General features: G+C 34.3%; 8 protein-coding genes and 1 long non-coding RNA gene across 17 annotated transcripts; 4 read left to right on the plus strand and 5 right to left on the minus strand.

Moving 5' to 3' along the window:
* Positions 1-1,308: 1,308 nt before the first annotated feature.
* LOC109857385 (arylsulfatase B-like) lies at positions 1,309-7,118 on the minus strand. Of its 3 annotated transcripts, none has more exons than XM_020433622.1 (8): positions 7,021-7,118; positions 3,697-3,856; positions 3,322-3,548; positions 2,954-3,203; positions 2,699-2,856; positions 2,194-2,485; positions 1,739-2,103; positions 1,309-1,662 (listed from the first exon to the last, which is right to left on the minus strand). In XM_020433622.1, exons 1-8 carry the CDS (start codon positions 7,111-7,113, stop codon positions 1,429-1,431), a joined length of 1,779 nt encoding a protein of 592 aa, XP_020289211.1. In that variant the 5' UTR covers positions 7,114-7,118; the 3' UTR covers positions 1,309-1,428. The 3 variants fall into 3 exon arrangements, with proteins under 3 accessions (XP_020289211.1, XP_020289212.1, XP_020289210.1); XM_020433623.1 differs by lacking the exon at positions 7,021-7,118 and adding an exon at positions 4,930-6,836 and having other exon boundaries at positions 3,379-3,548; XM_020433621.1 differs by lacking the exon at positions 7,021-7,118 and adding an exon at positions 4,930-6,836.
* LOC109857387 (isopentenyl-diphosphate Delta-isomerase 1) lies at positions 6,846-11,332 on the minus strand. Of its 4 annotated transcripts, none has more exons than XM_020433627.1 (3): positions 11,265-11,332; positions 7,777-8,092; positions 6,846-7,578 (listed from the first exon to the last, which is right to left on the minus strand). In XM_020433627.1, exons 2-3 carry the CDS (start codon positions 8,059-8,061, stop codon positions 7,117-7,119), a joined length of 747 nt encoding a protein of 248 aa, XP_020289216.1. In that variant the 5' UTR covers positions 8,062-8,092; positions 11,265-11,332; the 3' UTR covers positions 6,846-7,116. The 4 variants fall into 4 exon arrangements, with proteins under 4 accessions (XP_020289216.1, XP_020289217.1, XP_020289215.1 ...); XM_020433628.1 differs by having other exon boundaries at positions 7,777-8,081; positions 11,265-11,318; XM_020433626.1 differs by lacking the exon at positions 11,265-11,332 and adding an exon at positions 8,255-9,000 and having other exon boundaries at positions 7,777-8,081.
* LOC109857389 (RNA-binding motif protein, X-linked 2-like) lies at positions 8,006-13,005 on the minus strand. 3 transcript variants are annotated; one of them, XM_020433631.1, is made up of 5 exons: positions 12,828-13,005; positions 12,377-12,529; positions 12,151-12,280; positions 11,779-11,909; positions 8,006-8,092 (listed from the first exon to the last, which is right to left on the minus strand). In XM_020433631.1, the coding sequence occupies exons 1-4, from the start codon at positions 12,839-12,841 to the stop codon at positions 11,787-11,789; spliced, it is 420 nt and encodes a 139-aa protein (XP_020289220.1). In that variant the 5' UTR covers positions 12,842-13,005; the 3' UTR covers positions 8,006-8,092; positions 11,779-11,786. The 3 variants fall into 3 exon arrangements, with proteins under 3 accessions (XP_020289220.1, XP_020289219.1, XP_020289218.1); XM_020433630.1 differs by lacking the exon at positions 8,006-8,092 and adding an exon at positions 11,300-11,384; XM_020433629.1 differs by lacking the exon at positions 8,006-8,092 and having other exon boundaries at positions 11,764-11,909; positions 12,828-12,889; positions 12,968-12,994.
* LOC109857386 (katanin p60 ATPase-containing subunit A-like 1) lies at positions 8,620-11,399 on the plus strand. The gene is made up of 11 exons (XM_020433624.1): positions 8,620-8,708; positions 8,977-9,272; positions 9,353-9,488; positions 9,630-9,774; positions 9,866-9,956; positions 10,056-10,177; positions 10,239-10,418; positions 10,527-10,669; positions 10,745-10,857; positions 10,965-11,091; positions 11,176-11,399. The coding sequence occupies exons 1-11, from the start codon at positions 8,686-8,688 to the stop codon at positions 11,372-11,374; spliced, it is 1,575 nt and encodes a 524-aa protein (XP_020289213.1). The 5' UTR covers positions 8,620-8,685; the 3' UTR covers positions 11,375-11,399.
* Positions 13,006-13,103: 98 nt separating the features above from the next.
* LOC109857390 (rab5 GDP/GTP exchange factor) lies at positions 13,104-16,358 on the plus strand. Its single transcript, XM_020433633.1, has 9 exons — positions 13,104-13,677; positions 13,749-13,867; positions 13,963-14,220; positions 14,310-14,439; positions 14,546-14,643; positions 14,734-14,990; positions 15,090-15,221; positions 15,306-15,541; positions 15,633-16,358. Exons 1-9 carry the CDS (start codon positions 13,499-13,501, stop codon positions 16,087-16,089), a joined length of 1,866 nt encoding a protein of 621 aa, XP_020289222.1. The 5' UTR covers positions 13,104-13,498; the 3' UTR covers positions 16,090-16,358.
* Positions 16,359-16,422: 64 nt separating this feature from the next.
* LOC109857378 (geranylgeranyl transferase type-2 subunit alpha) lies at positions 16,423-19,014 on the minus strand. Its single transcript, XM_020433612.1, has 7 exons — positions 18,906-19,014; positions 18,615-18,725; positions 18,414-18,532; positions 18,146-18,333; positions 17,824-18,021; positions 17,134-17,736; positions 16,423-17,057 (listed from the first exon to the last, which is right to left on the minus strand). The coding sequence occupies exons 1-7, from the start codon at positions 18,906-18,908 to the stop codon at positions 16,615-16,617; spliced, it is 1,665 nt and encodes a 554-aa protein (XP_020289201.1). The 5' UTR covers positions 18,909-19,014; the 3' UTR covers positions 16,423-16,614.
* A 153-nt stretch (positions 19,015-19,167) lies between these two features.
* Positions 19,168-20,607, plus strand: LOC109857380. The gene is made up of 3 exons (XR_002250489.1): positions 19,168-19,409; positions 19,567-19,804; positions 20,089-20,607. It is a non-coding gene; the product is annotated as an uncharacterized LOC109857380 (long non-coding RNA).
* Positions 20,608-21,431: 824 nt separating this feature from the next.
* Positions 21,432-22,799, minus strand: LOC109857379 (THAP domain-containing protein 1-like). 2 transcript variants are annotated; one of them, XM_020433614.1, is made up of 4 exons: positions 22,641-22,799; positions 22,372-22,534; positions 22,078-22,212; positions 21,432-22,013 (listed from the first exon to the last, which is right to left on the minus strand). In XM_020433614.1, the coding sequence occupies exons 1-4, from the start codon at positions 22,745-22,747 to the stop codon at positions 21,972-21,974; spliced, it is 447 nt and encodes a 148-aa protein (XP_020289203.1). In that variant the 5' UTR covers positions 22,748-22,799; the 3' UTR covers positions 21,432-21,971. The 2 variants fall into 2 exon arrangements, with proteins under 2 accessions (XP_020289203.1, XP_020289202.1); XM_020433613.1 differs by having other exon boundaries at positions 22,074-22,212.
* Positions 22,800-23,015: 216 nt separating this feature from the next.
* LOC109857367 (iron-sulfur cluster assembly 1 homolog, mitochondrial) lies at positions 23,016-24,292 on the plus strand. Its single transcript, XM_020433589.1, has 3 exons — positions 23,016-23,227; positions 23,625-23,678; positions 23,838-24,292. Exons 1-3 carry the CDS (start codon positions 23,141-23,143, stop codon positions 24,090-24,092), a joined length of 396 nt encoding a protein of 131 aa, XP_020289178.1. The 5' UTR covers positions 23,016-23,140; the 3' UTR covers positions 24,093-24,292.
* The last annotated feature ends 2,468 nt before the right edge of the window (positions 24,293-26,760 follow it).

The following is a 26,760-nucleotide window of genomic DNA, read 5'->3' on the forward strand; positions in this document are numbered from 1 at the left end:
ATAAACTTTATGCACGTAAAGTTTCTATCTAACATATAAAAATTTTTTTTTCTTTTTAAAATACAATAAAAACGTTTAAAATTAACTTTATTACTTGTCTTAATACATATAATATGGAAATAATTAAAAATTATACAATATTATTCGCTAACAAAACACACGCTTATACAGATAACACTTCGCACCGATCGGTCATCTAATAGTAATGTATCTGCGATTTACCAGCAGCGCGCTTCAAAGATCTATTAGTTACTAGATTTATCTCCTAATAAGCTAGTAGTTGTGCGAACTGCGTATCCGCGCTCAATTGACATTAAATTATTAAGTTATTATATATTATTATCGTTATTTTTTACTGATATGTATGTATCTTCCTAATTATCAACTGCGTTTTATTATTGACTCAGTGTTTTTTAAACAAGCGATATAATTAATCGGTTTAAGACGTTCATTGGCGTTACTAACAACTGGAGAAAGGAAGCCACTCCTCTTCACTCTTCGACCCTCATGCTGTATTCAGCGCGAAAGTCTGATGCTCACTGTATACAAGGTTGTTATTGATTGGATTATAAAAAATATTGTTAAAAAGTTGATGTATCGAAAATGTGTATGTGTAAAAAAACTAAACAATATTTACCGCATCGGTTTTGCATAACCGATAATACAACAAAAAGTAACATTTTTTGCCGATACAAAAAAATTCTTTATCTCAAATTATTTTTCATTAAAATATTAAATATTGTTTGAAAATCAATGCAGACGAAAATTTTATAACAACAATATTTTTTTCAAAAAAAGAAAAAAAACGCTGTTGCGTCGAGTCACAAATGTCTTTGCACGGTCCTGATCGCACGTTTGACAAATAAATTTGTTAATGCGACATCGCTAAAATATGTGACGAGACGACAAAACAGCTGAATGTCATCATACATATGTATGTAATTCGTCAGAAGATCAAGAGTTCAACATCTGTGACAGTGCTCAACCGAAAATAATACTCTATTATTGCACCAACGTTTTTATGACATTGTCCGTTTCTTGAAATCTTATATCATAATCTTGAATTTTTATCTTAAATTTACATTAGAATAAATTGCGTAAAAAAAAGGAAGTAATCACATTATGTACTCGATTTTTAGATAAATCGCTGAAGAAGATTTAGAACCAAAACCAAAAACGTCACGAAAAATTAATTAATTAATTAATTGTTACCGTGAATGTATCCATTTTACCGCGCATATACTCTGCGCTTATACTCTGAAAAGCTTTTTCGCCGATAATTATATATCTTAAAAAGTAATAACATCAGAGAGTGGAAGTGTTTTATTACTTCGTGATACTTACATAGAAACTAGTTTCACGAGCTAATAAATCGTTCAAGATTGCGGTATCAGTTGTTTAATGCATGCGCGTTTACATTCTAATTTCTCAGATAAAAGCGTTATATGTAATCGTCGCGAGGACGATCCCGATATGAATGTAGTACGCTAAAACCAGACAGGTCGTTGCGTTGTACATGTACAACGTATCATCCTGCGTGATCCACGGCTCCCAGGTGTTGTTTGACCTTCTCGGATCCGCTATCCAGTCCACCGGAACTTTGATCTGCCTCGTAACGTTGCGCCCGTACGTTTCTAGAAATCGGTCCAGTTCCTGAGCCATCTAAAGAAACGAAAAAGTTATTTTCAGCTGATTACATTGAATCGATTCAACGTCAGTCCGGTATATATTTCCTCACCCTCGGATACAGCTCGGCGATGTTCTTCGTCTCGCAGGGATCGTTATTGACGTCAAAGAGACACTCGGTGACGTTGCACGTGACGAAGGTGTCTTCGTAATGATAATTAGTGATATTGGGCTGACAATAGACCGTAGCTTCGCTTCTCAATCGAGTCATGGTGCTGGGTTGAGTGACCGGACCACCCAGATGAAACGTGATGCTCTGCGACACCGCGCTCTTCAGAACGATGTCGGTGTAGGTCGGCACGTTTTCTTCTTCGACGCTTTTTCTGTCGTAATTCTTTGAATACATCTGCGGCATGAGTCTCTCGTATTTGTGATGGTCGGAGTGATACGCGTCGTAACGACCGCCCTCGATCGATCCTACAAAGAGACGAGAGATTTTTTTTTTTTTTCAAAATACGATTATTCGCCGAGATTTTGCGAGACTTTACATCGCGTGTGTGCACACACCCCGAACAAGTTTGAACTGTTTATATATAGCGCCTTCGGTTTTCGTGACCTCGTCAATGTTCAGCAGCAACTTGTCGCGGGTACTTTTACCAGCCTCGCTTAGCATGTTCCACTGATTGACCCCATCGATCGTTCCCAAGTCTCGAAGATCACCCCCAGCGGCGAAATAGAGGGTTGGTAACCAGTCGGTTATGTGTATCAGATTGTCGCATACGCGCGCCGCTTTGTTCAGTCTCGGTGACCACAGCACGGCAACTCCTCTCACACCACCCTCGTACAAAGTGTATTTCATCTGCAATCGGAATCAATTACTATCGATATTTAAAATAATTACCGATACTTGTTTTTATTTAATTTTTGTTTTATTTTCTGTATATTCACTCACGGGACTTTGTTCCCGTTAATTCAATAAAAAAAATAAATAAAAACTGTGTCCGTAACAAATATTCACGTAGGTGGTGTGTAAATTTTACTATTTGTGCGTAGCTTGTTAAAATGCGCTTACACCTCGTAGAGGGTAATTAGAACCGTAATTGATGTCTTTGCCAATAGGCGCTGCGCCGTTATCGGTGAGAAAGAGAACCAACGAATTCTTCAGCATTCCCTTGTCACCCAGAGCGTGAACGATTCGTCCGACGGAATCGTCTAGTCGCGATACCATTCCTAAAAATTAAACGAAAATAAAATAACAATAAATTTAATAATTGTTGGCGAGCGAATCACGTGTTATTTTGACTTTTCACAATCCCATACTACGTACTAGCGTACTTGCGACGATTCGGATCTCTGATGTGCATAAACTGCTTATCACGATCGTAATCGTACTCGCGCGGACTCTCGATGGGCGCGTGAACAGCGAGGTGCGAAATCTGAAGATAGAGCGGTCGATACGGTTGATGATCCTGAATGATTTGTAACGCCTCGTCGGTGAAAAGATCCGTCACGTATTTCTTAGCGGTTATATCGTAGGCCGGCGTATCGCCGCGATGCATGTCGTATCCGCTCATATTCTGATAAAATAAGACCAGCAAAACCAATTGTTAAAACAAAGAAAAAAAATTAACTTTATATAAGTACGTGAAACTCAAGTATGTGACAACAAAAATTCTCGTGTGACTCTCGTTAAACCTTATACGTGTATTTGTAATCATAATACGATATGTGACTGTTGTAAAATCCGAGAACCAAATCAAAACCCCGATGCTGAGGGATGTGCAGCGGAGTGTGATAGCCCACGTGCCACTTCCCGATCAGTTTTGTCATGTAACCCAGATCTCGCAAGTATTCCGGTAGAATCCTCACGTTGAGAGGAAGTCCCCTAGGCTCGCCACCGTCTATACCTCTTCCCTGCATACCTACTCAAATCGCAATCGCAAATGTACCTATATAATAGCTTTGTTCTTTTTTTTTTTTTTTTTTTTGCATAACATCTAAGAAGATCAGATGAGATTTTGTTATAGATAAATATTATATATTATTACGCAAAAGGATGATATCGCCCACCTAGACGAATCGGATACTGTCCGGTAAAGAAGGCGGATCTGGAAGCGCTACTGGACGGCAGGACGTAATGCCTGTTTAATATAATTCCGTTGTATCCCAGAGCGTCTATATTCGGAGTTAGTATCTGATTCGAGCCGTGAAAACTGACGTCGTTCCATCCCTAAAAAATGTTGAACGCTATTCTCTCACGCCATTCCCTCTATATACTTCATTATATACATCGTTAATTAATGTTAACAACAATCTGATGTTTTTTTTTTTTTTTATAGAAAATATTCCCTTCTGCAAACAATTTTATTACGACATCCTGAAAAAATAAACGCATAAAAGGGAAGAGTGTTTTTTTCACGGTTACACACGTTTGTGCGCCGGAAATTTAATTTAACATATATAAAAATTACGTGACCGAATTGTAATTGATGTGCAAGAATTAGTACTCGTTAAACAGCAGAATAGTAGAATGAGTCACAATTCGTGACGTACTTGTTGATCGCAGAGGCGTAGACAGTACGTAAGACGCAATAATTAACTTAAGTAAGAGGATAATTTTAATCTACGATGTACTTTAGTGCAAATTGATCAAATCGAATTAAGCTTACAAGCAAGTAACGTAGTTTCCGCAAATATAATTTATGTTAGACAAATATGGTTTTTTTTTTTTACATCAAATCACGCTAGTTTGATCGAGTAGAATTTTTACATTTAGATTCAAAAATAAAACATTCTCTGCGAAAAAAAAAAATAATTTTTCTAACGTGAGATCTTTTCATCGATGTATCTAATACACATGTATTTTTCACGTTGCGATATGTGAAAATTTAATTTTGAAACATTGTCTTCGATATAAAGACACAGTCTCAGAATATGAATCGAAATGTTTGATATTGTTTGATTAAAAATACAGACATATATTAATATTCATACGCTCTGCTCGTTCTTTGTGATTTAAATCGCTTTCATTTACATTTTACATCGCGCGCAAAGTTAATAATAATTTTAAATACCTGACTCGAGCATTCTTTGAAAATTAATACGATAAGATAAGATACATTTTAAACGACATATTTGTTTCGTTCCGGTAAATCTTACGTATATATTAGGTATATGATTTTTTGCAAGTAAAATGTGTTTTGTTTTTTAAATTCTTGTCAGACGCGAATGAATCTTTGTATGATTTTATTTCTCTTATTGTTGCGCGATCTCAGCCAATTTTATGGGAATCAATAAACTTACCAAATCGTCAGCAATGAAGACTATTATGTGCGGCGCCGTTTCATACAAACCCGATGCGATTTTGAACAACAAAGCAAAGCATAACACAAGCATGCTATTCCAAATTACCGTTGAACACACCATTGTTGCGAAAATCGTTTTTGATAATCTCTTTTTTTTGGAAAAAAAAAAAAAAAAGAACGAACTTCACAACACGTTCGCGTCTCTTCTTGTTTTTTTTTTCTCGCGCGTCACTCGTTGACGGTATTCAACGCGAACATACAAAAGAAGAAAAGCATTATTATTGTCAATATGCCGCGATATGTATCAACGAACTCCTGCGAAACACAGAAGCACAAAGGGAAGACACAAACACGTTTATATAGTCCACCCACAAAGATGCGCATCTCATGAATGGATCACGTAAAAGGGAAGGGAAGGTACACTAATCGCTGCGGCGGTGACGAAGATAACGTTTGTTATAAACTGGGTTGGCTTCTCATCTTACGTCCTATATTTTCTTCACTTGTTTAATTTCTCGCGGCTCACGAACGCGTAGAATTTAGGAAATGTGGTAACGCAAGTGCGCAAAGGCACTTCCGCGCGGTGTCCTGTTTTACACGGTCGCACTTTTATTCGAGAGTTATCCTGGTAAAGCGACGCGTGTCACGGATAACTCTCGCCCACACAGAATACAGATTGAAAATCTCTTTTTTAGATATCTAAAAATAAAAATCAATAAAACTTCGTAAAGTTATAATTAAATCATAAAATCTCAAATTTATGTAATTAAGATGATTTATTTGCTGAAACAGTGATACATTTAGCAGTTTCTGTAAACATATACGAGGATGTTTTTTTTTTTTAATTTTATAATTAATATATTTTGCGCGCAATATTTCTTCTTGAAAAGATGGTCCAATCTCGATACGTACGCGAATTTATTAATTTTATTATATTTAATTATTTATTAATCAACGTTACCTTTCACACTCTTATAATAATTTCGCGTGAAAACTATCTACAGTACCTACAAAAGTGCAACTACCTTACAATTTGCAATTAATTTGTGAACTAATTACATAAAAATAATTTATTTCTCGCGCATTTCTAAACATCCTGTACACGTTACGTCATTATATGAGCGCCCTTTCCTACCACCGTAAATATTAATATATATATCTCTGACATTGACGCAACGAATAACGCACTGATTAAGACATCCGAATAATTGGCGCTTCAAGCAGGCGTCCGGTTAAATGAGCGCATACCTACAACCCACAGCTTCTTCAGTTCCGGTAATTGACAAAATAAAATAGCACAAAGTCGCTCGTTAAGCAAACGGGTGAAGCTTGATATAGTCAATTGGTTTTTGTTTTACAAGAACATAAAACAATGAGACGATAATATTAGCAAGCAAATACTGATTTCTCAATTGAGCGGTCGCGGCTTTGGAAGAAGTTAAATGTGAAACACAAAACAGAGTAATAGATTTTGGTTTTTACACTTACAATGTGTAGTTTTTAGTTTCTACTCACATAGTATTATATATTTGGTTTCTAATCACATACATTATTTAAGGAAATATACAATTTTTTGCAATTTTTTCTTCTCTCTGCTCAAGTTATATTACGTATGTGAGCAGTCACTGCTTACTATACATATATGTAGATGCGCGCGGAAGCCGAGATAAAGGCGAACAATAAAATGTCAAAGTTGATGTTTTGTCGAATTTTTTATCAAATGATTGAATGTTTTAAAATAAAAATAGAATTAATCAGTGTTTCATCATCACTGATTAATTCTATTTTTATTCTAGCAGTCATTACCGTAGCAAGTATGCAGAAATGTAAACACACATACATATATAATATACATATCAATGTATATATACACATATACATATACATATACACATATGTATATGTATGATTTTTAAAACTTGAAAGACGATTATAAATTTAAATACAAGTTGTACATGTTCATTTTTTTCTATGAAAAAAAAAATTTGTTCATTCTCACAAAACTTCTCAATTGCGAAATTTACAGAAATATACATATACAAAATAATCCAAAAAAAAAAAAAAAATACAGAGAGAGAGAGATACAAACCGATTCATGTGTACCCAACATATCTTCCCCGTACGTGAAAAACGTGCGAGTACACAAAGTTTCGCTTTGAGAATAAAACCAGCATATCCGCATGTATTAAACTGACAACTCAATTATGTTATCCAGATCTTGCATCTTGCTCAAGTCGTGTATATTGTCCCACCAGTCCAGCAATTTGTACTGATATATCAAGCGGAACCATGGCGTCAGGGGCGATACAGTCTTCACAAAGTTATCTATTTCAGATCTAGACACCCATCGAACCTCGCTGATTTCATCAGGATTCGGATCGATAGTGATATTTTTCTTTTGGAGAAACAGGACGTAATCGATTTCGTGTTCGCCCCAACGATCGTTGCTAACTGCTTCGTAATAGATTCTCGTTAAATAAAACAATTCGAAAGGTTTGATCTCATCGGTAGGTATGCCCAATTCGTAATTGAGCCGTCTTATTGCAGCTCTGCGTACACCCATGGCATCTTTCTCTTCGGTCTCCTGAGGAATCTCTGCCAACGGATGACTGCAGCAGGTGTTTGTGTAACAGTTCGGGAATGTTATCTGGATGTAAAATAAATTAAATATGTGTATTACGTAAGGAGTGTCGTACATACATGTGTGCATATTCTTTGAAACATTAAAATTTATATATACTGTTTGCAGAAATATAAAAATAATATTATACAGCATTAAGAGAATTCAGTTTTTTTTTTTCTACACTTTTTGGAATGTAACAAATATAAGATGTGAAATTTTTACCTTGCTGCTAGACCGTTTCTGGAGCAACAATTCTCTTTTGTCATTGAATAGAAAGACACTGAATGCTCTGTGGAGAGGTACGGTTCCTTGTGCATTGATCTCGTGACATACTTCCTTAGTAGCCTCGCCAATAGATCTGTCCAGCTTGTCCAGAAGTATACAACGTTCCTTCAATGCAGCTTGCTGGAGCGGTGCTATTTGCGCCGTTGCATAGTTCTTTCCTACTACCATCGTTGCGTTTTTCATGATATGACCAAGTTGTCTCTTGCACACTCGTGGTATCATGTCAGCTGGCTGAATCACTACTGAAAAGCAACTAGCGAGAGCAGAGACGTACATTCAGACACAAAAGAATAATCGCCTTTTTTTATACTAACTGTATCTTTTTTATACTAACTATAATGTATTCTAATATATTCCGATGAATAACAATATACACTATGAAATTTAAATTACTGTGTCACAAGTAGATGCTTACCGCAGATTGTTTTACTTGTGCCAACGTGTCGATGTAACGCAATCGGAAAAAAGATAATAAAAAATATCTTCGACAAAAGTCCACATACTGCGCGTACAAAATAATGTATGACCAAACTATTTGTAGATGATATGATATATTAGTTATGATAACGCTCGCGAGAAACTCAACGTTTCTCCATTTCGAAGAATTCGAAAGAGCGACACGTTGATTGGCCTCGCTGATATAACCTATAAAACTATCCTAATCCTTTTTATCTTGTGTCCCCAATATCGAGAGATTGATCCAAGTCGTTTGTTGTAATCAACTCTTTGATCAAACTAACACAACGATCAGTCCATCACAAAACATGAATCAAGTTAATCGACCGATGTGATTGGTCAATTCCAACAAAATAACAGTCCGATCAAAGTTCGACTAAAAATCGACTTATGCTACTTTTACATTGGCTAAGGTAATCTAACCGTAGAAAGCAAAAAAAAAAAAAAAACAAACAAGAAGAACGTTAAGAAAAACAAATTGTCATTTTCTTCTAAACATTCGCGACGAAATTTTACGTTTCCAACGTGCGTGAACGATTTGACAAAAATTTACCTTTGTATAAATAATGGCCTACCAGTCGCTACAACAGCAAACTTATTTTGTATAAAAAACTTGTCACACAGTCGAATGTGGTGAATATTTCGAACTATTGCAAAAAATTGTATCGTTCTCCCGTGTAGTTTGAAAGCACAACTGCCGTGTGACAACGTCATGGCTGTGTCAATAAACGAAATTTGTGAGAACACAAAACTTGCGCGTGAGATGGCATTGACGGGAAACTACGACACATCTGGCGTTTACTATCAAGGAGTGGTGCAACAAATACACAGATTGCTCGCAACGATAGCGGACACAACTCGCAAGGCAAAGTGGCAAATTGTACAACATCAAATTGTCGCGGAGTTTGAGAAAGTAAAAGCCATATCTAATACATTGCAACTTTTTAAAGTGGACACGCACGGAGAGAGACTTCTTGGTAATATAATAAAGATGAAAACAATTGTGCAGAATTGTACAGAACAAAGTTGTGATAATATACAAGTCTGAAAATTGCAGGAACATCCTGTTTGCCGTTTGAAGAACCAACGCGAGATCCTGCTTTGTGGTCTTACAGTAACTCAGATCCCACTTGGAACCAGACACCAGCTAGAGATCCTGATGTGTGGTCTCCTCTAGCTCCGTCGGAGCAAAAGTACTTAATAACACCAGAATATGTTACTTCAGTTTTATTAATCCCCGCTATGTTAATTTGACCTAATACATTGGACTGTTTACTCTTTTGTTTTTTTTAACAGAATTTTCCTATAGAAGTGTAACACTATGACTCTTTTAGAAATTCAAGGCAACAAAAGGCTCAACCAAAACAACAAAATCGAATAAATACTAGAAAATCTGTTAGTACATCTAAGAAGCCAGACAATAAGACTACTGCTAAAAAGGATGATAAGAAAACTGCAAAGAAAGATGACACAAACAAGGTTATTTAATTGATTGTTACATGATTTATATTTTAAGTTTATACTGACTTTGTGAAAAAAATAATAATATAAATCAATTATCAAATTGCAGGACAAATCGGAAACGGAAAAAGATGATATTGAATTAGAAGAACGTAAATTCGAACCATCTTCTGCTGACAAAGAACTTGTAGAAATATTGGGTAATGTTTCTATCGCGCTCATCATCATTGTTTTTGTCATAAAACTACAAAACTGATGAACAAAACATTTATATATAAGTAAAACATTTATCATTGCAGAAAGAGATATTGTTCAGAAAAACCCAAATATCCATTGGGATGATATAGCAGATTTACACGAAGCAAAACGATTGCTAGAAGAAGCGGTTGTGCTTCCAATGTGGATGCCAGATTTCTTTAAGGTATATAAGGTCTTCAATATTTATCGCAAAATGTCATAATGTAACATGTTACGTTTTTTAGGGTATAAGACGACCTTGGAAAGGAGTGCTTATGGTTGGGCCACCAGGTACGGGCAAGACCATGCTTGCAAAGGCTGTTGCAACGGAATGTGGCACAACATTTTTTAATGTTTCCTCTTCGACATTGACATCGAAATACAGGGGTGAATCGGAAAAACTAGTTCGACTCTTATTTGAAATGGTAAAACAAAGTCGCAACAATTGTCAAGCTGAAAGAAGACAATTTATATAAATGCTCTATTTGCAATACTTAGATGTAAATTTTACACGAACCTTTTATATCACACAGGCTAGATTTTATGCACCCAGTACGATTTTCATTGACGAAATTGATTCCTTGTGCTCGAGAAGAGGATCTGAATCGGAACACGAAGCTTCGCGTCGCGTAAAATCCGAGCTTCTTGTTCAAATGGACGGAATAAGTTCTAACAGGTAAAACGAATGTGTAATTTTGATTGCGATTGTAACAATGCGATGTTTACGAAATATTCTTGTTTTAATTTTTAGCGAAGATCCAAGTAAAGTAGTAATGGTGCTAGCAGCAACGAATTTCCCATGGGATATCGATGAAGCATTAAGAAGACGTCTAGAGAAACGCATTTACATTCCATTACCTAATCGTAAGTTCTACTCTTAGACTTCGAGACTTGTTTTTGTTGAAATATAAAAATAATTCAAACTTTTTGTCATACTTTATATTTGTGCATTTTTTGCGTTGTGCGCGCAGACGAAGGCAGAGAAGCATTGTTAAGAATAAATCTTCGAGAAGTCAAGGTTGATTCGTCTGTAAATCTGGCTGATATTGCAAGAAAACTCGAAGGTTATTCTGGCGCGGATATTACAAATGTGTGCAGGCGAGTAGATTTCTACTATTACAGTATTTTTTTCATTTACAATATTATTTAAAACTTATTTTAATTTGTGATTTATTAATTTAGAGACGCGTCTATGATGTTAATGCGAAAGAAGATAGCAGGTTTGAGACCGGATCAGATAAGGCAATTACCAAAAGAGGAACTGGATTTACCTGTGTCAGCTGCAGATTTCGACGAAGCTGTCGAGAGATGTAACAAAAGTGTGTCCCAAGAGGATTTGGAGAAATATGAGAAGTGGATGAGCGAATTTGGCTCATCTTGATATCATTCGGCTAAAAAATAATACTTTGAACAATTGACAAGTTTTGTCGCTCCTGTGTCGGCACAATTAATTCTAATATTACGTTCCTTAAAAAAATTGGAAAAGGCTTCTTAATCCTCCGTAAAATCTTACATTTCCCCGCATACTTATACCAAGACTTGGAAAATCAAATTAAAAAATGAGACTGTGTAATAAGAATATCATAGAACTTGAGCAAACTCAGATGTAACACTAAAGAGCGTAAACTCGTAATAACAAGTTACTTCTAATTAACAAAATTATTGTTCACAAAATATTTCATTGAGACTAAGTGTAAACTTAATACATAGTAATACATTTGAATAACGTCTAAGTACACCAGCACGTTTTCACAAAGTTTGCGTATTTTGTGTGTGTATACGTACATTTTTACTCAATTTTTTCTCGGAGCACAACCTTCTTTCCGTAATTTTTTCGTTTCTTCATCTATGTTTTTAGAATCTTTTGGTGCCTTGTAATTGGCAACATGGTCTACTCGTATTACTCTACCTAAAATCTGTAACACAGGTCATTTTTTTTAAATGAGATACTTTTTAAACGCATACGTCTTACATGAACAATTTTTGTCACACATACAGAAGTAATAAATATTACTACACTGTTGAAACAACTTATGATGTACTCTCTCACATTTGGTAAAGCCATTACTATTTTACTGTATGTTTAACATTTGTTAAGAAATAAATTATCACTTATCATATTATTTTACACTTTTTCTTAAAAAAAAAAAGACATACCTTTGTACCATTAAAATTGTCAACTGCTAGTATAGTACTTCTTTGATCTTCATAACACAAAAAACCATATCCCTTTTGTTTTCCAGTATTTTTATCTCTGATTAAATTTATGTTAACCACTTCACCATATCTATAATATATTTGTTTTTTTAGATGTGTAGTTAGTGCTGTATGAGCACAGATTGTTATATATATATATACTTTTATAAGTAAAAATTTTACTTACTGTGAAAATATTGCAATAATATCACCTTCTGTTAAGTCATACGGTAGACCACCGATAAAAATCCAAGCACTGTCTTTATACTGATCGTGCCAAGATGTTTTATTACTGTATTGTAATTCTTTCTCAGTAAGCTTTTTAATGTTTTTGACATTACTGAAAAAAATGTAAACTATTTAGCATCCAATAATAAGTATCATATGTCCTGTATTTGATCAATCAAACATTTTTATGGTTAAATTTAAAATAATAATTTAAAATAATTTAAATTTAAAATATAAAAAATAAAAAGTGCACAAAACTACATTAGCTACTGATAAAAAATAATATTATATGTAATTTAACAATTTTATATACATTTTCAATTGCCTTCATTTATACGTTCAATTTCTTATATTTTTATTATATGCACACACACAATATACATATGTATTTAATTTACAGTAATACTTACGTTAAAGGATTCATTATAAATGAATGAAATTACAAAAACCAGAAGCACAAATATTTTACAAACTGTAAATAAAAAAGACTTGACTTTTTTCGTGGCTCTTGAAAACTCCAAAAAGATAAATAAACCAAAAATCTTATAACCTGATCACCAAGCGGGAGAACGCATGTGACAACTGACAACACAGACCTATTCTTTTTTTAACTGAACTTCTTGCACTGTCTGAACTTCTTGACGTTCTTGCACCGTTTACTACGTAATACGAAATTCATACGCGCGATACGTGGACATCGCGGCGTTCGCGAGAACGGGAACAAGTTCAAGAACATGTAAATCTTGTGATAAATTTATGCCTGTAGTTCGCTTTCTGTTTTGACGTATGCGAGTACGATTTCGTACGTCTTCCTCTTGATTCAACAGTGATATTGAACTACTTGCAAAATTGTCTTTTGATGACTACGAGAGCAATAAAAAAAAAACGATGTCTGTTTTTCATATAGCAAATAATGTTACGACAAACGTTAAGTGTTTGTGAGAGCTTAAATGTTCGATAGAAATTAGGGTTACGCTAAGTTAGAAGTTAGTTCCGGAGATTCCGGATCTTTTGCTGTTAAAGCAAAGCTTTTTGCGTCTCGACGTATGTTTTATATATACTTTCGTCACGCAAAAGCAGCATGTATTCCACAAAGACTCCGACTCTTCGAATCGACGAGGCGGATTTAAAATGCAAAAACGGATGCGGATTCTACGGTAACGCGGAATGGGAAGGATATTGCAGCAAATGTCATCGCGAACATTTACAAAAACGTCGGGCCCAAGCTGAGCGTGTGTCTCACGCGCAATTGCCGGACACGTAATATTTTTTCAACTTGTGTACAAATGAGTTTATTATTCTCGCGTGTAATTGTGCGTTAATTTTTTCAGGGATAGTACTAATCGATCAACAAATGCTAGCGGTCACAAGTATTACGAGGAGAAGAAGGTGCAGCAAGAGAAAAAGTACAAGTTATTAAATATCTCATTTAGAAAACCGGTCACAAAAGGTATTTCATACATGCTTTTATCAAATTGTCAGTAAATAACACAGGATATCCTCAAGTTAAATCGTTTTGAGAGGATTTTTCAATGTGTGTTCTAGTTCAGGGTTATCAGGAATTGTATCACGAGTTGTTGAAGGACAATCCGGATCTTGAAAAAGTTAAATCAGAAAATCGAGAGTTGTTAATGTACATATCTAAAACTCTGGTAGAGAAGGATGTGAGAAAGTGCATACATTCGTTTGTATTGGACATTCTTCAGAATAAAGATGTGAAAAGGATAGAGGAACTGTCGGAAATTACACAGAATTTTTATCTCGTGTTTGGAAAACGTCTGGAGAACAGCACCAAATATGCAGGTCTTTAATTTTGGGATATTATTGTTTACAATATCTTTGTACTTTTGGAAGAAATGATAACAAAAAAAATTGACTTATGTTGTTTACAGATATACCCGTGGAAATTAAAGAAAAGTTATTGGATTACGTAGAAAGATACGCAATGACTTTGTTATATAGAATTCTGTTTTGCCCGCCATTTACAACAGACGAGGAGAAAGACTTAGCTATACAAAAGAGGTTTGTTTAGATATCTTAAGCTATTTATGTGAAAATGATATGTAAAACAATTATATATTGCCTTGTCAAATTATGTATACGTTTTGTGTAATTATTTATCTGATAGGATACGACAGTTAAATTGGGTGAGTGGCAAGAATTTGGAATGTAGAATTCACGAGACAAGCTCGGAAGTTAGAGAACTTGTTTACACATCCATTACAGGTTAATTATATTATTAATTATTGAGAAATATTTGTACACACACACACTTTGATTTTTTTACATGTATTGTACGATGTAAAATTTCTTCAGATCTCTTAAATATGGATTCTGCTAAGGCACCCCAAGAAAAATTGGCATGTGTTATTCATTGCTGCAGAAATATATTTTTACTGCTGCAACAGTCGGTTGACGGTCCCGCATCTGCCGACGAATTTCTTCCGGCGCTCATATTTATCGTTTTAAAAGCCAATCCCGCGCGTCTCAAGAGCAATATCAATTTTATTACAAGATTCTGCAATGCCAGCAGATTGATGACTGGAGAAGGAGGATATTACTTCACAAATCTGGTATACAATATACATGAGTTGTTTTGTGTTTTTGTCTCAGATGTTATTTTTATAAGAAAAATCTCATTTCCCGTTACTTTTATTCGATTAATATTGCAGTGTTGCGCGGTGTCGTTCATAGAAAACTTGACTGCGGAATCTTTAAATATAGCCGAAAAAGATTTCAATGCATACATGTCAGGTGAATGTGTACCGGCTAACACATGGGAGTCGGCTCTTATGATATGCGAAGTAATAATTTATCTTTTGCTCTCCACAAAGATCGATCAGTATGCGTGTCAACAGACAATAATTTGTGAAATTCAATTATTCTAGAGTTTGCACTTTATGTGCGAGGACATAACTCTACTGGACGATTTACAAGCAAAAAATATGGACATCATAAAACAAGCGGAAGAACTTAAGAACAAGATGATGAATTTTAAAGAGAAGATCAAAGAAGACGTGAGCAAGGTGATCGAAAGAACGCCGTTACTGATATCTCACAGTCAGAGAGTGCCTACTAATTTGGATAGCGAGGATGTCGAAAGTTATCAGTTGCCGCCTCAATTATTCCACAGGTAAAAGTGGATTATTTACAATTTCTTATTTCATAAAAAAAAAAAAAAAAAAAAACGATTCTTTGTATGAATATATTGAAACATTTTCTCGACAGATATATCCGCATTCTACCAACGATACAACTGACGGCGCAATGACGGATTTGTCAAGCGATTTAATGAGAACATCGTTAGTGGAGGATTCCGTAACGCCTTCGCCAACTTTCGACTTCCCATCTTTCATAGGCGACGATAGTCTGGAAGTTAGCAAAGGCGAGGACGAAACTAGTCTCATTAGTTTGGACACTCAGTCCGATCTCGCATCTGGAGAAACGCAGATTTTCAAAAGGCATATGACAGATAGTTTATTAGACGAGTGTCCGACACCCGAAACAAATCTGCCACCCGCTCTGAAACCGATCAGCGTCGAAGATTATCACGGCTTCACGATTCAAGGATCGAACATACCGACAATTCCGTGCAACACAGGCGACTCATCTATTATCCCAGCAAACTTGGATTCGGACAACTATTCCAATTACAATTATCAAAATATGTAGTGTTGATGGTAAAAAGTCGATGTAATTTAAATATTATTTATGTTAGAAGTATTTAAATAGAAAACTTCACTAGGGCTGTGGTTCGCGTAAGCGGTACACTTCGAGTCTGCAACCGAACATTCGATAGAAGAAATCGAGACATGCTCTTTTGATCTTGAAATGTAAGTTGGAAAAAAACCAGATTATACTTCTAAAGCTCTCAAAATAGCTTTTGTTCTAGTACGTTTTGTACAAATTGAACAGGTCTCATATATATATATATGTATAATCAATTTTCTATAATTTATTTAAACATTTTTATAAGTATTATAAAAAGTATATGAATATGTTAAAACAGTTTTTTTTTTCGTCTAATTAAAATAAAATACGAAAAGTAATATTATAGTAAGAGTTTTCTGTGGTAACATGGTTTATTTGGTTTTCTAATATTTTTGTGATAAAAAGTATTGGAAACAGTGATCACGAAAAAATTATTATTAAACGTAGTTTAAATAATTTGTTTACGCGCATTTATAACGTTCAGTGTTATTTCAAACATACTTCCAAACGAGGATTTATATTATGAATTTCAGCTACATCAATCTCGTCGCACACGAGATTATTTCGTATGTCTAATCTTTCTAGATTTTCGTGCCGCTTTATCAAGTCTAATATCTCGTCTGTACTTGTCAATTTATTGTTTCTCATACACAAAACTTCGAGACCGCGTAGAGTAGGAAATCGTTTCAATGACGTTAAGCCATTGCTGGACAATGACAGCTTTTTGCATCCTTGCAACGTAACTAGCTGGCATAGAGAATTTTCCAACTCGTTCCCACTGAGATTCACTTCTTCGAAAAAGCTGAAGTAGTGATTGTTGTGTAATTTGGTCAAGTTCAGTCCCGATAAATCAATTCTCGATTCTATCGCCAAACTGTCTTCTTCTTTCCATGTTTCGAGTAATTTATACTCTGTCACGAGTTTGCTTTCTGAAATAATAATGGAACAACATTTGTCGAAGCAAAAGAACCAATTAATATTAAAAATAGAAGAATGTATACTTACGTAAATCTTTGTAATAATTTTTCCGAAGATTATCGACTTTTGACAATACGGTCAACTTATTCAGTATGTCGGTATAAAAGTTTTTTAAATCGATCTTTTTCATTAATAACAAACCAGTTAATAAGGCCCACTTGTTATTTGGTTCCATTTCGGAAAGCTGATTGTAACTCTGTAATTGTTCACTCAATTGATCGTCATTGCTATATTTTTTGCCCAAGCTTGAATTATTTTTGTAAATCCATGCGCTTTCTGCTTCCGAATATGAAAGTTGATATGTCGTGTCTTGCAATTTTATAGAAACTTCTTTAGTATGATCCAGATCCTCAATCGGATTAATAAAGTTTCCTATTCGTAACTTGGCAAACTTCTCATCCGGATACAATTCCCATTGCACGTTGACAATCTCGTTATTCACAATTAACGACAGTAAAATTGGCTTAATTGATATATTGTTATCAATAACAATTGTAGCTCGATGTTTCTTAATTTGAGCTCGCCACAGTCTGCAAGTCGTTACGGCCTTGTCCAAAAGCCATCGTTGATAGAACCACGCGCTGCTGTCATTGGGATCAGTAAATGTTGCGTTCATTACAAGATCGAGTTCTGAAGAATACAATATTTGATATAGATATTTTAAAAAGATGTAATAAGAGACTATATACAAAGAGTAATCAAATGAGATAGATTTACCTTCTCTATATTTTTCATCTACAATTGGTATTTCTCCTGATGCAGTTCCAAACATCTTGAACAATATTCGACTCCTGTAATGCCAAGATGAGTAATTCGAAAAGTTACTCAATATTTTTGTAGTGGAAAATTCAAATTCTTCTTCATCAGAGATGCCAGCTTTTTGCACAACAAACTCTCTGTAATCCCAGCAGTGAACTATAGTAAAAAAATGTGTCGCCGACTTATTGGGAAAACACGATTTTGTTATATTCATCAAGCATGTATCTTTTTTAGTGCAATTTGTATTGTAAGCGCACACAAAAAGATGTACCATACTAACAATTCCTTTCATCTAAATTTAGACATTTTGCACATAGCGCCAATTCCTTTTTCCAATCTGGATCACGTATTCTTTCCATCACCCAGCATCTTTGATGCCATACACAGTACGATTTAGGATTCTCTCTGAGACAGCTTTCAGTCAAGCTCATTTCATTCTCCAGCAGTTGCTGATGATCTTCTTCGCTCCTGTTTTTTCATTAGCAAATCAATTTTTATTATAGTTTTTGATTAACCATTTTGTTGAAAAAAAAAAAAAAAAATATTACCATTCGTTATTTTCAAAAACTTCACGACGAATATTCCACAAGGTATAAATGTCAGAATTACTTAAAATTATACGTCTGGTAATTTGTAACAATTCTTCGTCCCATATCTTATCTTTTCTCTGAAATGTCAGTGATACAATAAATTGCATATGTGAAAATTGTGTGTGTTACGTCATCTACAGTAACAATTCAAAAAAAAACCTTTTGAAATACTACAGCAATGTCAGCTTTGTATTGAGCGACTTTAGCTGCTCTTTCCTTTTTCTTTATAGCCTCTTGTTCTGCCGTAGTACGCACCTTAACTCGACCGTGCTGACAACAAATTTATTTTCCAGACACAAGATAAGTAAACAAGATACGAGATAAGATATAGAGAGATTAACGCACATTCGGCATTTGTCATATTATTATATTTAACACACAAAAAAGCAGAACGATCTCAATGAAACAATCATTACATATAAAATCACGTAATATAAAAAATCACCTTACCATTGTTGATTTTTGTTGTGTATAAGGATCAAATACCGTATAAACAATTGAATACCAAGCAATAATATTCAACGTCCAACAGTGTCCGACGATGTGTTTGACGTGTTGTGACTAATGTTGATTACATCAGAGAGAAGATTGCGGCTGGATCCTCATGCAGACACACACCGGCGCTTTGACACCGAGCGTTGATTGGTGAAAAGCGGAGGGTAAATGGCAAGAAAACAGCGCTAAAGCAACGGAGCTGTCATGAGGATTGAGTTTTTCACGATTTTTTGGCGCTGAAACGCCAAAATGTGTGTGTCATCGCAAATATAAGTATTCAGATTTTGATGTTTCTTGATTTCTTGGACAATTTTTGGTGTCTTAACAAATACACCAATAATCTCAGTACTAGCTAATCCCAGAGTCTGGCATATATTCTTCCTGCGAAAGAGCAACGCGCTACTTAAGCAAAGAAGAAAATTATATATATAATTTTGAAAAGATCGCCTGCAGATACAAGTAAGTTAATTGAGTAATTAATTCTAAAAAAACTACAATTATCAAAGTGAGATGAATTATATAAAATTAAAAACTTTGGTAAGAGTTTGATAATAATCTAACCCTAACCTAACCTAACCTAATAATCTAACCCTACAATACTTTATTTATTTATCAGAGGTGAACCGGCTCACTAGTTTTGCGGATGTTACGAGCAGAAAGGTCCCGAGTTCAAATCCACACCTTCGGATTTTTCCGGATCGGTCTATTTCAGCCAAATTTACTGACTGAAATGCAAAACTGAATCGGGCCTTCAGTTAGAAATTCAGTTGGAGATGTGGAAAGAGGAAATATTATAGAGAAATATTGCGACTTTAAGGGGAATCAATAAAAAATTCCTGTTTACCAGATCAGAGGTGAGTAAGGAGATAAATAATGCCAAAAAGAATCTTGACTGCAGCCGTTTTTTACTTTCTTTATTCTACGACTCCATAGCAGAGCTCTGTTCTCTCATAATTGTGTACATAAACACCGCGCGTGTACACAGCTTGATTGATTTTATAGGGTGTGAGTAAGCGTAACTTTTTGTATGGAGTTATAGAAGATGAAGAATTATCGCAGTCAAGAAATTATCTGGCACAACTTCATTCTATCCATTTTGGATTATATGGTTTTATAATTGTTGAATTTTCTATTGCAGTGTGTGTGTGTGTGTGTGTTTGTGTGAACGTCGATTACAATTAATTCTCAGACGCATAAATTCAGAGAAAGTAACAAACTTTTACATTCTTATAAAGATTTTTATACGAAAGAATGAGAAAAATAAGCGTGATATGTTCAATGTCGGAGATGTTTTCCAACTGGCGAGTTTTTTCTTCTGTTTTGACGCTCGGGAAACCGCTCGACCCCTGCTACGCAACTGTGGGCCTGAGACGCGAAGGAAAATCCAAAAACGCAGAAGCGCATAACGAGGGATGTGTGCGCGTGGTGGAGAACTTTACTGCGCTACACACAGTGCAAGCGCGTAGCCTTAGATCTAGGTCGATTTTTCGAGAGCGACGGACGTGTTGTCGCGTTTTGCGCGATTCGAAATTTTTCTTTTTTCGTTATAACAAATTCGGAATTTTGTGTGCAAAAGTAAAGTCAATTTCTTTCTTCTTCAATTACTGTAATTTTGTTATTGTAAATCTATCGCGATTAAATATTTCGCGAATATAAATTGTTAATCTTGCGCATTGTCATTTCATTATTTTTGAAAATAATTATTTTAATCCATAAATAATATATCGCGTCACTTCTAACAAGCATTTCTTTCTTATATATTCTATATAACGTATATTGGAATATATACTTTTTACTCGAATTTTATCGGAAGAATTTTACAATATGATTTTAATATTTTACAACTTAGAGTTTCGTTAATACTCTATTAAGAGAACCGCGGTACCTTTAACTTTTTATCCATTTCCGAATTCTTTTTGACAGTTTGGATGCAAGCGGATACCATTATCATCTTAACTGTCATTAAGAAGAGTTTGGAAGTGAATAAATGTTATAAATTTTTTTTTTATATTCAGTAATTTCTTGTTCTCAATTTTACAAGAGTTTTGTTGTTGTAAAATTCAAATAAAAACTACATTTCCACATATCATGTCTATAACATATATCAAAGAAATATGAATTACGTGCAATCGTAATACATTGTTTTATATACTTAAAATACTTTATTTTACAAAAAATACAAATCTCGAAACAGCGATCTCGTCTCACCCGTAAATATCGATAGTACGCGTGTGTCGAGTATTTTATTCTAGGATAGAATTTAAATCTTATTTACAAATGATCACAAGTGCGCTCTCGCAGAAATCGACCGATCGTGTCAGTCAGTTACGTTACAAATTTTATGCGAATTGTTGCAGACGAGTCTAAAAAGACCAGATGAAAAAACAAAAGATAACAATAACGACTAGATTTATTGAATCTTTAAATAAATTTCCGTAATGCATACTTATTTTACAGTTACGTACATTTATACATATATTTATATTTAGTTTATAATATATACATATAGTTATTAATATATACATATATTTAGTTATTTTTACATAGTACGATACCATTTCGATATAGTTTTAGGATGAGGCAGAGCGTTGGAAAATTTGTAGCGAAGGAAATTGTACGCTTTTGGTGAATAAAAATACAAGGACAATGCCAACTTAAACAAACTCGGCTTCCATCTTCTTGGTGTGGACGAGGTTTTTTGGTTTTTCGCGCCACACTTCACCAATTCCTGTACATCCTCGTCCAAATAACGAAGTATACTACCGTCATGTGTCATCGTTGAGTTACGTTGCTGCAGATCTCTCACAACAACTTTCAAAGCCTGGACTTTTCTCTGAGCTTGTTTTTCATTATATGTTGCTCTGTATAATTGTTTTTTTAACGATTTTATTTGTTTCTGATAAATCTCTCGTAGATTAATTATGTTGGGAGAATTAAATATCCTCTCGGGAGATACACTTGTCGATCTGTGTCTCACGTTCGAAACATCGCGCGATGTGTCGCAGTTTGCATCAGCGAAATTTATAATTTCCTTTGTTTCTTCAATTTCTTCGGTGATTGTATCTGTAAATAATATGATAATACAGATAGTTATCAATATTATATAATATTTATCTCACATACCAACTTCAAAACATTTCACACTCTCTGCAGAAAATTGATTTTGTGTGTCTGTGCTTTCGAAGTGCAATTCCTTATCAGGTAACTGAGTGGTTTCTTGTGAAGGCAGTGAAGTGAGCATTTGAGACTGAATACCAGGCACCTAAAATTAAGATATAAACTTAACAACAACCATGTTGTATTGTAAACAAGTGTACTATATATAATTGTTCTATTGGTCAAATTTTTTCATTCACAATACTGATATTTTTAATCAGTAATATATATAAATTTATATTTAATTATAGTAATATATATATACATGTGGAACAGCATCTTTTTTCAGTCTTTTCACTGCGAGATTCAATTCGAAATCATCTTCTTTGAAATGTGCAGAACAGACGGCTGCTGTTTTGCACGGCTTCCAATTCTTTAAACCTACAGCTTCCAACCATTGATTTTGTCGATCTATATCCTTTGGCAATCTAAAAATTACACATTACCTTTACTGTCACAACACTTGTTATTATAAAATTAAGTTATGTCAAAAGTGTAAATATAACCTCGCGCAAGATTTGCGTGTTAACTTACAAATGGAAAGAAAATTTTTTATCTTTATTTTCTTTTTCCAACTGTTCCCAATTTTTTCTCTTCGCGCTACTTCGATTGCTGCATCCAGACACGATACAATAACTCATTGTAAAATATTGTATATATATGACATATGTATATAAACACCATTACACAGCATGTGAGTCAAAAGTCGAATCGAATCAAAACAACTCGAACTCGAAGGGTCTGTACACATTTCTCCATCAAGCCGAGTTTCAAAATAAAATTAGTTTTGAATCAAGTCTCGTGGAAGTGACCAATCGCGTTTGGCCAGTCGATCAATAGAATTGGTCGATTCCACGAGTGCTCGTTACTACGACTTGCGACAAACGCGCATTGTAGACGAGGCCATGATGTAAGAATGGACGAGGACGAGACCAATTGCATTCTATTTCTCAACGTAAACTGACGTCAACGTAAATACACATGACCAGATCACCGATCAGCTGTCGTAATTTTGTGTATTGCAAATATTAACAATGGCGTTGCCTACCACAATGGCAGCCGCCACGATACGAGCCGTTAAAGGAAGAAAAATTATTCCTACTCGTGCTGCGCTTATTCTGGTTAGTATGTTATTGGTATTGCCCTTACGCGTGATTACGTGTTGTATTTTTGTTACGATCACATATAAAAAAATAATAAGTGAAGATAAATAAAATGTACACAATTAATTCAAATAGGAAAAACAAACCGAAGATAGTGTGAAAAATGTTGTTAATCAAGTCATTTAACAAATTTGTATTGAGTTTACTTGTAACATCTCTCCTGTGTATATGTATTTCATTTCTTTTTTTTGCTTCTCTTTATTGCTTGTTATCTGTTTGCGTTGTTTCATAATGTTGCGAGACATGTTTATGTCAATAGATTTACAGTTGCATCATTTTTAAAAATATACTTTACAGTATATATATTAATTGACAAAAAAATATGTTCTATATATTCTTTTCTTTCTATATATAGACACCCAATGCTGTTAAGAAGATTAAAGAGATTTTAAAAAATAAAAGCGAATATGTAAGTATATTTATGTAATAGTTTATATATATACATGTAAAATATGTATAACATAGTTTTGAGAATTATATTAGAATATATAACAGAATGTTCTTAGTATTACATTTCTACTGACTTACAACATTTAAAATAATGATATATGTGTTTTTTTATTTATAGATTGGTCTTAAGGTTGGAGTACGGCAACGAGGATGCAACGGTTTGAGTTACACTCTGGATTATGCTAAAGAAAAGTCTAAACTTGATGAGGAAGTAGTCCAAGATGGAGTTCGTATATTCATTGATAGGAAGGCACAGCTTTCACTTCTCGGAACAGAAATGGATTACATTGAGAGCAAATTGAGCTCAGAGTTTGTGTTCAACAATCCAAATATCAAAGGGACATGTGGGTGTGGGGAAAGTTTTTCAGTATAGTGAAATTTAATGTGTGAGAAATTTATTTAGAATTTAGTTAAATATTCAATTATCTAGTTAAAGTAATGTAATATGTATACATGTACATGTATATATATCATCATTGCTTAAATATTTCTCTACGTAGTCGAGAACTGAGTTTGTAATATAAAGCAGGTACATAAAACAAGTGTCAAGAGTTTATTTTTGTGGAAATCTTATATGTTGTGATCTCTTTTACATGGAATTTCTTTTATTATGACGCATCTGAATTTTTTAGAATTACTATATATATTGTGTGTATATATTTTTATGGAACACATAAGTTCCATTGTATCTCATTACATTACAGTGTTCAGTATAGCCTGAAATATTCATATACAATAAATACATACTTGCTAAAAATTTTATCAAACTTTTATAGTTTGTCTTGTTTTAGCAGTTATGTATATAGTTTTAAAAAACGTATATGAATATAATGTATATAGACAAAAAATATATTTTTAACCGTATAAAAAATGTATACTTATTTCCAGGTACATTTAAGTATGCTTACATCGTGCAGTAATTCGAAACTCATAAAACAATTATAAGAAATATAATACACTACATCAATAATAGTTAATGTTTTTATTACATATTGTGTGTGCACTACGAACCATTTTGTCATCATCTCTGTCTCTCTCTTTCATCACTTCTTTTGATTTCACATTTCTCCTGGTTTTTTTTTTTCAAGTTCGTATAATTTACGCTTATATTTTCTTGAGTTCTCTTTCATTAACACCGCTTAAATTCTTCGAGTTATTATGAAATTTCTCTTGCTGTAATGCACTCGAACTTTTTATTCGAACTTCTTTAGAATCACGATGTGTGTATAATTTTTAAAGTTCCATTCACACACTACGCGTATACATTATTTATCTCTTCAAAACAGATGTTTGTCAATTGTCTCCTTTTGTCGCTTTAGAAATGTTTCCATTATAGCATAAGTTGTGCTCAAAATATCTAAAGAGTTTTCTACTTTCAAAAATGGATGTTTTTTTTTTTTTTTTTTTTTTTCTAGTCTCGAGCAACTGTGTTAATATTTATAGAAATCATTATGCTAATCCTCAATGAGATGCGTCGGCGTCGTAGGTAGAAAGCGATACACGATCAATTATTGATTAAAATTCCTTGCAAGAAAACTTTATGAGAAGCAACACCGTCTCGACGCGCGTCTCATCGCTTGTACGTGTACATATTTAGATTTCTCGGTCTTTCTCGCTATATGGATGCCGACTCATCCCGGTCGCTGTGGGGACATCCGGATGATTCTGTCACGGTCATAAAAGCTCGCATCTTTTACTCCTCCTCCACTCATCCCCGTCTTTCCCGGATCTTTAACGGTAGTATGAACAATACAGCTTGCGAAATCGTGTGATTTTCACGACGATGATGTTTCCGAAAGAGATAAAATTTAAGAATTTCGTTATTGGCTCGACGAAAGAGTTCATTGTGAATTTTCAGTTTTTTTCAATCCAAACGAGATCTTTATGCCATTTGTTGTGCAGATATTTTACAAATAAACAATTAGGACTTAGCGATCGTATTATTTTCAAATAATATTCTTTACGTTATTTTGATAAAAAAAGAATTTGTGGTTTTTTTGTAAACAAATAAAATAGATGTTTTCTTTTCGTTGTTTGGCACTTGCTTCTCAAGTTTCGCGATTACATTCTCGAAAGATGTTGGATAAGTTTCAAAACACGAGATGATAGTATTTGAAGTTACACGAAGTGTTTGGTGTGCTTAAATTCTCATTAGCTTTTTTTACATTCATTTTTCTTCTAAAATTACAATTAAACAGATTTTTTATATGGTTCCATTAAACCTTGTAACTTTTTGTGCAATTTCGTTTTGTGTTTTCTTTATTGAATCATGTGTATTTGGCAACTCACAACTTTGTATACGTGCGGTGTGACGACACCTTCGACCAATCGCTACAAAAAATTGTAGTGAATCAACTGATTGGTCAATCGTTTCGAGAAACACGGGATAATGCAGGTTAATGCCGTCGCAAATAGTTTTTACTTTCTAGATAATTTATTTTTGTCACAATTTTTTCGTTTTTTTTTTTTTTTTTAATATTATCGAAGAGATCAATGTCTGATAGATCGTTTGCAATGCAACGGGACGGGAATTTTGTTTCGAGAAGCGAAACTGATCGATTCGCGACACGACGACTCGAGAAGAGACAATCAATCAGATAGACTGAACGCGTTCAAATCGAGCAAGAGGCTCATCCGACGCACGTGGGCCGAATTATTGTCGCCGAAAAAGGTGAAAACCTTTCTTCAACAAGAATGTGAACGCGGGAATGATATCTTCACGTTGCGACTGATCAAAAAAGAAAGTGTTTCTTGATGAAGTTCAGGAATTCTCATAGATATCAAGAGACCCTGCCTCGGTTGTAGGTGGCTTTGACGGAATATTTTTAGTTCGAAATGTTAAGAGAAAAATATTTTTTCTCCAAATAATGGAAGTTTGATTATTTCAGTTTATATTCACTTGGTAAAAAGATTCGGACGGAGTTACGGTTGGAAAAATTTTTTGCAGACGAAACGATATTATTAATTTCAGTTGGAGAACTGTAATGTTTTTTTTTTCTCTTAATAGACTCAAAATTTTTTCGAGAGCCGACAATTACCCC

The sequence above is a fragment of the Pseudomyrmex gracilis genome, unplaced genomic scaffold, assembly GCF_002006095.1.
Source record: "Pseudomyrmex gracilis isolate BER0280 unplaced genomic scaffold, ASM200609v1 scaffold_156, whole genome shotgun sequence".
NCBI lineage: Eukaryota > Metazoa > Arthropoda > Insecta > Hymenoptera > Formicidae > Pseudomyrmex > Pseudomyrmex gracilis.

Excerpts from the sequence above, each read along its gene's own strand:
- LOC109857387 (XM_020433627.1), bottom strand. The coding sequence starts at position 8,061 with ATGATACCACGAGTGTGCAAGAGACAACTTGGTCATATCATGAAAAAC. Across the intron at positions 7,579-7,776 it reads AGAAACGGTCTAGCAGCAAG|ATAACATTCCCGAACTGTTA; the intron begins GTAAAAATTTCA and ends TTTTACATCCAG.
- LOC109857378 (XM_020433612.1), bottom strand. Across the intron at positions 18,022-18,145 it reads AAATTTAGATGAAAGGAATT|TTCACTGCTGGGATTACAGA; the intron begins GTTAGTATGGTA and ends TTTTTACTATAG. Across the intron at positions 17,737-17,823 it reads AGATGAAAAATATAGAGAAG|AACTCGATCTTGTAATGAAC; the intron begins GTAAATCTATCT and ends TGTATTCTTCAG.
- LOC109857389 (XM_020433631.1), bottom strand. Across the intron at positions 12,281-12,376 it reads ATTATTGCAATATTTTCACA|ATATGGTGAAGTGGTTAACA; the intron begins GTAAGTAAAATT and ends AATATATTATAG. Across the intron at positions 11,910-12,150 it reads ACAATTTTAATGGTACAAAG|ATTTTAGGTAGAGTAATACG; the intron begins GTATGTCTTTTT and ends CCTGTGTTACAG.
- LOC109857386 (XM_020433624.1), top strand. The coding sequence starts at position 8,686 with ATGCTACTTTTACATTGGCTAAG. Across the intron at positions 9,775-9,865 it reads AGAAAGATGACACAAACAAG|GACAAATCGGAAACGGAAAA; the intron begins GTTATTTAATTG and ends ATCAAATTGCAG. Across the intron at positions 9,957-10,055 it reads AGAACTTGTAGAAATATTGG|AAAGAGATATTGTTCAGAAA; the intron begins GTAATGTTTCTA and ends TTATCATTGCAG.
- LOC109857385 (XM_020433621.1), bottom strand. The coding sequence starts at position 5,052 with ATGGTGTGTTCAACGGTAATTTGGAATAGCATGCTTGTGTTATGCTTT. Across the intron at positions 3,857-4,929 it reads TCTTCATTGCTGACGATTTG|GGATGGAACGACGTCAGTTT; the intron begins GTAAGTTTATTG and ends AACATTTTTTAG. Across the intron at positions 2,104-2,193 it reads ACAGTTCAAACTTGTTCGGG|GATCGATCGAGGGCGGTCGT; the intron begins GTGTGTGCACAC and ends GTCTCTTTGTAG.
- LOC109857379 (XM_020433613.1), bottom strand. The coding sequence starts at position 22,747 with ATGAGTTATTGTATCGTGTCTGGATGCAGCAATCGAAGTAGCGCGAAG. Across the intron at positions 22,535-22,640 it reads AAAAAATTTTCTTTCCATTT|ATTGCCAAAGGATATAGATC; the intron begins GTAAGTTAACAC and ends TGTAATTTTTAG. Across the intron at positions 22,014-22,073 it reads TGTGAAATGTTTTGAAGTTG|ATACAATCACCGAAGAAATT; the intron begins GTATGTGAGATA and ends TATTATTTACAG.
- LOC109857367 (XM_020433589.1), top strand. The coding sequence starts at position 23,141 with ATGGCGTTGCCTACCACAATGGCAGCCGCCACGATACGAGCCGTTAAA. Across the intron at positions 23,228-23,624 it reads CTCGTGCTGCGCTTATTCTG|ACACCCAATGCTGTTAAGAA; the intron begins GTTAGTATGTTA and ends TTCTATATATAG. Across the intron at positions 23,679-23,837 it reads TAAAAAATAAAAGCGAATAT|ATTGGTCTTAAGGTTGGAGT; the intron begins GTAAGTATATTT and ends TTTTATTTATAG.
- LOC109857390 (XM_020433633.1), top strand. The coding sequence starts at position 13,499 with ATGTATTCCACAAAGACTCCGACTCTTCGAATCGACGAGGCGGATTTA. Across the intron at positions 14,440-14,545 it reads GACTTAGCTATACAAAAGAG|GATACGACAGTTAAATTGGG; the intron begins GTTTGTTTAGAT and ends TTTATCTGATAG. Across the intron at positions 14,991-15,089 it reads GATATTACTTCACAAATCTG|TGTTGCGCGGTGTCGTTCAT; the intron begins GTATACAATATA and ends TTAATATTGCAG.